We start from the raw sequence: 11055 nt of genomic DNA, 5'->3' as shown, positions 1-11055 counted from the left end.
TTTTGTCAAAGAATAATATCAAATTTTGATCATGAAGAATTAAATAGACGTCATATCATTTGAGATGTTAAGATAATAAATGATATTTCAACACGACATGAATGATTTGAAACAATAAATTTAAGATTTCATTTTAAAAAGTATAATGTTACTCATAAATAGTGATTTAGAATTGGAGGCATTTGATATGTACATAGACTTCATATTTTCTGATCAATATTAGATAAAAATCTTTTTTGCATCAGCTTTCTTGGTTTGGACGGAAGAAGTAATGTGACTCGACTATTATCAAATCCTATTCCTATCATCACATTTCATGAACTATATCAAAATCGAAATCTTTCTCCCAGGCCCTGATGTTTTTGTTTGAAGACGACGGTTTATTGAAAGGTTTTATTTGACCTTTTAACAAGTACAATATTAGAAATAGAAGAATACCATTTCCATTTGCGGGCTAAAAGTCATTCATCAAGGTTTCGGTTCATTTTATAAAACATTTCATTTTTATCTAGTTTCTTCGCAAAGGAGTTTATGGTCGAGCAAGTCTTGAAGTTGGCGGGTGACCATGTTTCAATAAAATCATAAATATATAAAAATTAATAATACAAAAATAAATTCCCTTGGCCTTTACAGCCCCCATTCAAATGGAAAAAAGAGTCATTGCTTGCTTAAAAGTGCAAACTATGAGACAAAGAACCTTTATAACTAAAACAAATACTCTTTATATGGAAGTATTCAACTATATGCTTAACCCTAACAACACCAGACACTGAAAAAAAAAAAATGAAAAACACCAGCCCTTGCATCATTAAATTACAAACCACATAACCCATTTAACAAATAAATCTCTCTCTTTTCGGCTGTCATTCACTAAAGTCTAGGCTTCCACTGCGAGAACTGCTGGCGTCGTGACTGTGTAATGAGAGGCCCCTCATGTGACCAGCAACACCAGAACCGTCAACCTTTTTCTCTTGAAAGAACTTCTCCCTCTCGACATGTTTTGCAGGTGGAGGAGGAAGCACAACCGTTGGAGAGTGTGCATTAGTTTCATGTGGTGGATCTGCCTGCACTGGACGTATAAGTGGTCGGTTCAGTCTATCAGCCGGAATTGCAGATCCAAAGAAGCCCAACGGAGGTCGCTCTACTGAGTCCTCATCATCTTCAGGCCTTGCACATGCTTTTCCTTTTCGTATCCTGTCAAGTTTTGGAGTCAAAGATAAAACAATATGCACTGCCCACAAAGAAAACAGCAGTTGAACCAGGAATATCTTCACCAATTAATGTAGAGGGCTAATGCACATAAACAAACCTTCGGAAAAGCTGCTCAGCCTCCTCTTCTTCCTCTTCTTCATGATTAACATGATTGGCAGTTGACGTAGACCTAGCCGAGAGATAGGGATCCTCATGGTTAAAATGATTGGCAGTTGGGGTAGGTCTATTGGCAGTTGGCATAGACCTACCCGAGAGAAGGGCATCATGTCTTGTGAGAACTTTCTGGAGCTGCTCATTCAAGTCAATTGCTCGAGAAACCACCTTCTCATCCCTTGTAAAGGAAGACGAATCAGTTCAAGACAGCAAAGAAAAACACTAGTGCACGCAAAGTATGTGCATCTCTTGGATATTGCTTTTCGAAAGATTTAGAAGGAATGACAACTAATGTTATCCCTTCTACCATTTAAAGACAAGAAGAAGTGTTCCTTTTTTTCTCTTTCTTATTTTTGGGTACTCAAAGGGATAAAATTTTATTTGATCAAAAAGAAGATACATAAGGATGGAAAATATCCAGAGACGAGATGAACTCAACAAACAACTATCTCCAGTCCAGCTTTCCATAGTACTAATGCATGCCGTTGTCACCAGATACCAGTATTCTGTAGGTATTTGCATCAGGCAAATTGCCAGCAAAATCACCCTTTTCTTTTTTAATATGGTTCCCTTCTAGAGGAAGAATTGGTGCTCTTAAGACAATGTAGCAATAGTTCTAGAATAACATTCTTAAGAATTATTAAGGGAAAAATGATTTATCACCTCTTTTCTTGCCCTAAAGGCATATGATCAATTTCCTTCTTCTCTCACTTGCACAGAAATTTCATCCAGGACTAGTAACATCTATAGATGACAACTTAAATTAGAACAGAAAGGACTGCACACACAAAAACAGAGGTTGATTCCTCTTTATTTCTTCCCAATCACACTCGCACACACCTCGTCAGGAAATAGCAATATCCTTCACATGAAAATGAAAACCACACACAGAACATTCCATCTAATTGTAGTTTAGAAAGGACACTGCACATAAAAATAATGAGCAACCTCCTCCCTCAAATCATACGTGCTTGCAGACACACACTCATGTTTGAGTTTATAATAATGTCATCAAAAGATAATTAATTACCTTTAGTGCAGACATGCAGTTGCAAATAGTGGGTAAAAAGCAAATTCATTATGTATAATTAGAGCCCTAACGGAATCCAGGAACCCTACTCACCGAGAAGTTATTACAAGATGCATGACTCGCTGCTTTTGGAAAGAACACTGTTCTACAAGATCAAGTGTAAACTCATCCTTTGCACCCTAGAAAAACACCAAAATAGTCAGCATGATAAATACTCATTTACAATTCATAGATGCACTTCAAGACAACAAATATCAAGCAGTTACTTTCATTCATAAATGTAATCATGATTGCCAACATACCTCCAGATTGTGAGAATCAACTGCATCGAGGACTTCTTTCAAAACCTCCAATGCATTACTAGCCTTCTGAATGATACTGTATTAAAAAGGTACAAACTGAAAAATCATTTGTGGCACGATGTAATAACAATAGAAGTATATATTTAGAAAAAGTTGAAAATTAATTATTTACGTAGTAATTTACCAACTAAAAAGATGCATTGATGTAAATTTCTGATACAGAAAACATACTCTCTTCTATAATTTTATTGATATTTTATTATTTTGTAAGAAACAGAATATGGACAACCTATTCAAGACTTACCATGCCTGGGAATTAATCATGATGACACTTTTGTACAGATTCTAAAGAAACAATGCCACATACAAAATCAACTTCATAAAATCACAATTGCGCTTAAGACTCTGGCAACCCAACACTAAGCTTGTAGGTACAGTACACAGATAATCCAGGAAACTGTGTTCTTCAGACTTTGCCAGAGACATCGTTAGTCTCATGTCTCATAATATTAATTACGCCTTACAAATTTGAATAGGATTACAGAATAAAACATCAAGTACAGAAAACCTAAATTAATATTAATATAGATAAGACTTCAAGACTCTTTTAACAAGGAACTAGCTTGTAGGCATCATCAACACCTTCTAGGCAGATCAATATGTCCTTGTAGTTGGGTAACCATTGATCGCAAAAGTTTAAGCTTTAAAAGATTAAAAAGGAGATTAATGATAATATTTAGTCTATCATGTTACCTCATTTTCACGGTCAGATTTTATAAACAGATTAGTCACATGGATCTCAACACATGGCCCAATCTACAATATAGATTAATTAACGAAAAGAGGAAATCAAACTCAAGGCCTCTTTGATCAACCTAGCTCTAATACAATGTTGAGACGCCATTAATCCCACAAGGCTCAAGTTCATAGGAAAGAGCTTAACAAATTATCTAACTCTAAAAGTTTATTTTATCAAATAGTACCTAACTCTACAACTTTATATTATGATTTCTTTTTTTTTTTTATAAGAAATTATTAACATTTCTAATTACACCATACTTAAATATTTTTTTCCTCAAGCTTTTATGATGAATGTATATGAACCCTGCAGACCATTCACCATAGCGAGAAGATAAAAGTATTAAACATCAATATCACACACACATCAATAGGTACATTTTCTATATGATTAACGAGTGAATATGATAGGAATCCACTCCAATAACTTAACAATTTTGGGCTAGGCCATGGGTCTTTCATGGGCTTGGGTAGAACTCTCCTTGGAAAACCGGCTTGCCAAAGGAGGGTGCCTAAGCCTTTATAACCCACATGCCCACCCTTTTTCCCTTTCAATCTGAGATCCTAACATTCCACTACGCTTCCGCAACCGACATCCATGTCGGCCTCTTTACCCTTTGGGTGACTACGCGGATCCCCTTTCCCTCAAGCCTCCATGCCCTTTCTCAGGGTAGCAGCCCGGGCCCAAGGTCAGCCTGCCACATAGGCGCACGATCATGCTCTGATACCAATTGACAGGAACCCATTCCAATAACTTAACAATTTTGGGTTGGGCCATGGGTCTTTCATGAGCTCAGGTAGAACTCTCCTTGAAAAACCGGCTTGCCAAGGGAGGGTGTCCAAGCCTTTATAACCCACATACCCACCCTTTTCCCTTTCAATGTGGGATCCTAACACAATCCCTTCCGGAGAAGAACAACTTATACAATTGCACAACTTCATAAACAGACAAAAAAAAAAAAAAAAACCAACTCGACCTTCAACTGTCAACATCTAACAAGCAATTGTCACGTGTGCATTATAAACCAAAGATAATTTTTTCACTGACCCACCAAACCCTAGATAAAGTGGCTACAAAGAATGCATAGTAGAATAAGTGATAGCAATTCCTTTATTAGCTCTTTATTGTATCTGTTGCATATATAAATCCACCTTTGTCAAACATCAAACTGCAAGAAGTGCCCAAAGTGCCATTGGGCGATAATTTTCATTCTTTTCTCTTGGATGTGTGAAAATTTATAATTGTTATGCATGGAGGATGGGTGGGAGGAGAGGTGGGATTGGCGTTTTTGAGGGATGGCTCTTTTTGTACATTATTGATTGTCAACTTGGATATCCAATGAGCCCCAGCAACAGGTAAACAAAAATAGAATCCTTGAGTTCTTTTGCCCCACTTCCATATTGAGGTGGCATCATGGTTCAGAAGTCCACAAAAGCAAACATTAAAATACATGTAAAGCTGTATACAATAAATTCATAACTAGGAGGCATGAAAACCAAGCTAGATCAGAAAAGGAAGCAGAAGAAGAGACAAATGGCAGGTAGACCACTTTATGTCAAATAATATCATGCCTTATCAAAACAACAAAATGTAGCTAATACCTTATGAAAAAATGTCTTAAGGAAAAGATAAAAACTGTAAGAGAGCTGAGCATGTCAACCTCGCTCATAAACATAGTTATATGTTCAAACTGAAATTCTAACATAAAATTTTAGGCAACATCAGTTGACAAAAAAGAAAACCAAAAATGTTTTCAAAACTTCTGCTAAAGTTACCTAGATTCCGGAACATTCTCTGGCTGTGGAGCAAGAGCACTCGCTTCATGTCTAGAGGCGGCAAGTTCTCTATTAAGCGTACTACTCTCCTTTACTTGTGAAGAAGGATGACTTGGTGGTACAGTATTAGATCTTTGAGGAAACTGTACGCCTGCACTCTGGAAAATATGAAGAAAGACAATGAAAAAGAAGAAATTCAGTTGCATAACAACTTAAATTGTATTTCATTTGCTAATAAAGTCATACTATCTGGAAATATAAAATAACACCAACGTATAGTTAATGGTTCTCATCAGGAAAGTACATCAAAAGACAACAACAATACTGGACAGAAAAGAAACTACAACTGAAAAGACACCCAAGCAACTAAACCATCTATGCACATAAAGACGAGTCAATAACAAGAAGTTAAACGATTTAGCAGTTGCGAAGTCAAAAGATAAAATATAAATAATGGGAACAAGGAACAAATTCTGTTTATCGAATATTTCCCACTAATATATTTAGAAAAGGGGCAAAAAAAAGATACGAAAACAGAAACCACATTAAATGGAAAGGAGAGGAAAACAGAAATCACCCAAAATACAAAGGAACACAAATTCAAATAATTATAGTGAATCCTGAACTCTCACATTAAATGCTGAACTTTTCAAAACAATGCTCAAGAACAAAAGCCACTAAGACGCTGAAACTTAAAACCTCTGAATATGACACCTTGAAATGAAACATTAAAGAATAACTGCAGAAGTATAAGATCATATATCTCATCAAATCACAGTGACTGTATAAAAGAAAAATCTAGCCAAAGCCTCTCAGTTCTTGAAAAAGTAAATCCTTGTCATCGTTAAAATTTGTTTTTCAAAATAATTCAGAAATGAAAACAGACACACCCTTAGGCCTCAGAAATATCAGGACAGCCAGTGAGTTTAGTAAAACAATCGATTCTAATCAACAGAATATTCATTGACAAAAAGTCATGCATGAAAATTTCCAATGATATAGCAGATAGAAATACTTCGAATTGAATATCTTTAATAAGCCACATAAAAACAAAATAGCATATTGCAATACTAGAAATTAAAAAAAAAAAATTATGAATGATTAAAACACATAAATATCCATTTTAGCTTCTTAAAATTATGTATTAGTACAGATATGCTTTCATGCTTGTACAATATACTAACGATTATTCTCACCATATTTGAACTAAAAATATATTAAAGTGAAAACTCTATGGAGCACACATGTTCCATTTCTTGAACAGTAAGAATACAGGTTTACACAAGTTTCATGTCTGTACCTACCACCAATTCATAATAAGCATTATAGTATTGGGGGAACTTTCCAGAAGCACCGCCAAGAGAGGTCTGTGTGGCATCTAGAAGAAGGAATACCCTCTCTCGTACTGGCATATCTGACTGTAACAAAAGAAAGAAAAGGAAATTAAATAATAACAATGTGAAATAATCAGAGGTCAACAATTGTGCATGAGGGAACAAGTTTGCACCTTTTTCTTCACTATCTTCACAAGAATAGGGAGAATCCCTGCATCAATCACCTGTTTATGAATATGTTCTCCAATGTTGTTCATCAACATCTCTAACAACTGCAAAATCATATAATAATGAAAGAGGTGTTAATAAGCCATAGAAGAGCAGAACTCTACAAGGTTTATTCTGAAGTTTTGATAACCAGATGTTAGGAAGAAAATCATGCAGCCATTGCAGTGTCCTAATGTTACTTCCTATAAAAAGGAAAGAAAATATCAAGGCTCCACGAATATAGCAAAACAAAAAGCAAGAGCTCACCTAACGCATATAATTGAGTGTTTAGTTTTTGCTCCCCAGCGTTTTTTGATGGCTTTGATCACCTTTAGCTTGCCTGAATTGTAAGAAACCACAAAACCATGTCAAGGAAATTACAATAACAACTCAACAAGAGAAATTGGATATTTGGTTGTCCAAAAACCAGAGCAAGCATGCGTAACCACAAAACTGCGCACATAAAGATGAACATTTTGCTTTAACAGCTTTATAACAAAATTATTTGCATGATACTCAAAAGTTCAAAAAACCAAGCTAGGAAGATATTACAAGTGAGGCAGGTATAAAATCAGCCTGAGTCTGTAACCAAACCTATTTCATCAACAAAACCAGTTGAAATAAATAGGCAAAAATGAGAATGAACCCAAACCATACATAAACATTATATGTATCATTTCTGATAAAAAAAAGCGAGAAAGTGTTCCACAAGTTATACCTGTGGTCACGGCAACTAATCACACAATTTCAATATTTTTTGCCCAATCCACTTCAGAAAGTTTCTCACTCGTTGCAGAATTAACAAGCTCAGATGCCATCTTTTGTTTGTCACTGAAGATTAAATCGAGCAGAAAGTAGAGCATGACTGTTATGATCCAAGCACAATTACAAACAAAGTGAAACAGAAGGGTGAACAATGTCAATTGTAAGCTAAAGATTTGGTAAAGCAGAAAGATTGATAAACAGACATATTGTCCACCAAATCTTAGTATTTGAACAGCAGCTCAGACAAGCATAAAGAATATATAATTTAAGCATCCATAACATGGAATGAAATCATCCTTTAGATTCTCTCGAGCATGTAAAATGCCTATCGAGCTTGCCTTGTCCATGCCTCCGGATTCCTACAAAAACTAGATGCCTGCAGCTACTCCCAGTATAGTTAATCTCAGTATTAGTGCTTAAATACCATAGTTGAGCGTACTTCACTTAGGCTTTTGAGTTAAACCAAATTTTAAAAAGGTATTATAACCAAGTTGACTAATTGGTCTCCATGTTAATCCCTCGATTGTATTAATTAATTACAATAAAAAAGTTAGCGGTTATATTAGCATTTGTTGTTGTGACAGTGTTTGTTCACGTTCCACATGAAAGTGCACACTATAGCCTTGGGTTCAGTGGTTTTTTTACAAACATGGGACATAAAACAGTAACAAATCTCTTAGCATTTGAGAAAATAATCTCACAGTTGAGCAACACCATTCATAATTTAGTGTAACCATCAAATTTTCCTAAAAAAGACCACAAAAAGCCCTTCAAATATCGAGTAAATATAAAGAGTGATCAATCTTTGAATTTCCAGAAGACATTGTCATAGTTGTAGGGAATCACTCACAATCACGTAATCATCACAATATCTCTTATAAAAACTGCAGGGTAACTAAAAATCAAAGCAAACAACAGCATGAAACTACAAAATCATGGATTAGTATGTACTAATGTGAAAACACATAAGGATCATAAGAAATGGCAGCATACACACAATGTTGGAGTTCTTTAGAGAGAATCCATAATATACAACAGAATTCACATTATACAAACTTAAAGTAGATAAAGACAATTGAATGAAAACTTCCTCCTTTAACATTGTCTTTTACAGGAGTGATTTTCCAATTTAGAATCACAAATTATTTTTCCAAACAAAATATATTCATACAGATGATAAGAAACACAAAACGCTGCTAGAAACAAGACAGTAATAATCATGTAACAATATGATGCGAAAATAAACCACTGCTCAGCACATTTTTCTATATTTGGTATAAATTAAACATACTTTAATCAACAGAAGAGAAAAACTAAAAAAATGCCGGTGTTCGTAACAACTTGAACTTGAACTGCATCATTGCTACTCTGCAACAACAAAATCTCAAGGTAACAAAAAACCTAATAGTGCATCATTAACTTTTAAGATGTGATAAATATAGAGCAAAGAAACCCAAAAAAAAAAAAAAAAAAAAAAAAAGGATCGAACAACCAACAAAAACCAATAGTGCCTGAAAACTATATACTACACAAAAAACTAAAAACATGATCCATATGCAAAGTTTGTTGAGACGATCTTGGGCCAACAAAACATATATACCTCGTCCAGAAACATTTAGAACTTGCATACTAAGTTTACAGTAAATGTGAACACATTTCAGTCTCACATCATACATCCATACCGAATTGTGACTAATTCTCTATCAATAGATACCCAGTCAAACAATTTCAACAAGATTTCAAATGCAACTCCAGCAGCCCAATACACATTTCAAACATATGCTCAAATGAAAATATAGTACAGCCATAGTTGAAGTTTGCTCAAATGAGCAAGCAAAAAACAAAAAAAAAAAAAAAAAAAAAAAAAAAAAAAAAAAGCCAATGAAACAACCAGAATGTTGAAATTATTCTCTAATTATTTCAAAAAACCAAGATATTCAACATCAAACAATTGTTTTCTCACCATACATCTCTTTTGTTATAGGCCACAGCATAAGTAGCAAGAAAAATTTTCAAAGCTTACTGCTACTTATTTAACTGTTTTAATACAAATGAACTCCATACTGCAAATCCAAACGATAACAAACATAAAATTTTCAACTTCATTGATTTACTGACTTCCGGCTATTTTCTCATCAACCAAACAGAACTTGAAGAACCAAAGCAACTTACAACCATAAAATTCTAGCACTCAGATCCCAAACTGTTAAAAGAAAACTTAACAAAAGATCTCAAATAACAAACACAAATAATTAACAAATCAAAACATCACACAAATAATTAAAAAAATGAAGAAAAAGAAAAAAAAAAGAGCCAAACACGACGACGTACCAGTGAAGACAGTGAGGAACATGGAAACGACGTTAAGAAAATTAAGAAAGAACTGAAAACCCTAAATAGCTTCAGCATGAGGTATAATGAAGCATGACTTGAAAACTATAAGAGACAGAAAAGGAGGGTGAAATGGAAACGAGAGTGAAAATAGTTCTGGGGGTTGTAGGCAGCTCTTTTTCTTTTATAGCTTTATCATAAGCTTTTCTAACTGCAACAAATAACAACTTGCTAATTTTTCACAAAACTTTATCATATACGTTAAAACCTCTCATAATTATATTTATATAGGAATAAACTCATATAATCATAAAAAATTTAGTTTCAATTTATGATAGTTTATAATAAAAATAAATTCTACATTGTAATAAGTTATAATTTTTCTAATTCTCACCTTAAGAAAGTGTTCTCTACATAGTAATAATTATCTATATATTACAAAAAATATTATTATGTAAAATTAAAGGTTTAAAATGAAATAAATATTTATTTAAAATTATTTAGAATAATGATTTATATTTTAGAGTTGTTATCACATTTTTACTTATGAGTACGTAATAACTCGTTAGCATTGATACTTTCTTGTTGAGCCAAAATATTTTAGTTTCTCAAGCGTTTAGGCCTCAGATATAAGACTTTTGTATTTTCGTACTATTATCCTTAGGATTATTTCATTTTCTTCTTGTTAATGCAACAATGATTTCTCATTTGGTTAAAGTATACAAGATTTGTTGTTCATTTGGATAATCGAAGAAGACATTAAATCCATTATCAGTATAGTGAATTGTCGAATCTGATCACTCAATTCTATAGTGACTCTTTTATCTTCTCATCCACTTTATTTATAACTTACATTCATTGACATTAGGGGTCCTTATTTTGTAGCGCTTAAACACATTGACAATGTCAATGGCTTCACATCAATTGATCACGCATCAAACTATATTTACAATTCCATCATGACACTATTTTTGTTGGTTCTAAGAAACTATCTTTATACATTTCAAAGTAGCAATTGAAACGTTGTATTGAAATTCTAAATTACTAAATATGAATTGAAATCCTATACTGTACTACTAAAACATGAATTATAATAAGAAACAAAACTATATTTTGTAACTACACTTCCATTAAATTATAACCTCTA

General features: G+C 33.7%; 1 protein-coding gene across 1 annotated transcript; it reads right to left on the bottom strand.

Moving 5' to 3' along the window:
* Positions 1-684: 684 nt before the first annotated feature.
* Positions 685-6908, bottom strand: LOC116135162 (TOM1-like protein 5). Its single transcript, XM_031420873.1, has 7 exons — positions 6779-6908; positions 6576-6689; positions 5272-5429; positions 2698-2773; positions 2489-2574; positions 1310-1543; positions 685-1194 (listed from the first exon to the last, which is right to left on the bottom strand). The coding sequence occupies exons 1-7, from the start codon at positions 6887-6889 to the stop codon at positions 864-866; spliced, it is 1110 nt and encodes a 369-aa protein (XP_031276733.1). The 5' UTR covers positions 6890-6908; the 3' UTR covers positions 685-863.
* Between the last annotated feature and the right edge of the window lie 4147 nt (positions 6909-11055).

Source organism: Pistacia vera, unplaced genomic scaffold, assembly GCF_008641045.1.
Source record: "Pistacia vera cultivar Batoury unplaced genomic scaffold, PisVer_v2 Contig294, whole genome shotgun sequence".
Classification (NCBI taxonomy): domain Eukaryota; kingdom Viridiplantae; phylum Streptophyta; class Magnoliopsida; order Sapindales; family Anacardiaceae; genus Pistacia; species Pistacia vera.
Note: the sequence above shows the minus strand (reverse complement) of the source record. Positions and strands in the feature narration are given on the sequence as shown.

Bases quoted from the DNA above. Each gene is read 5' to 3' on its own strand.
- LOC116135162 (XM_031420873.1), bottom strand. From the start codon at position 6,889: ATGATTTTGCAGTTGTTAGAGATGTTGATGAACAACATTGGAGAACAT. The intron at 6,690-6,778 runs GTGCAAACTTGT...CTTTTGTTACAG, and splicing joins TGAAGATAGTGAAGAAAAAG to TCAGATATGCCAGTACGAGA. The intron at 1,544-2,488 runs GTGAGTAGGGTT...TTCCTTTACAAG, and splicing joins CATCTTGTAATAACTTCTCG to GGATGAGAAGGTGGTTTCTC.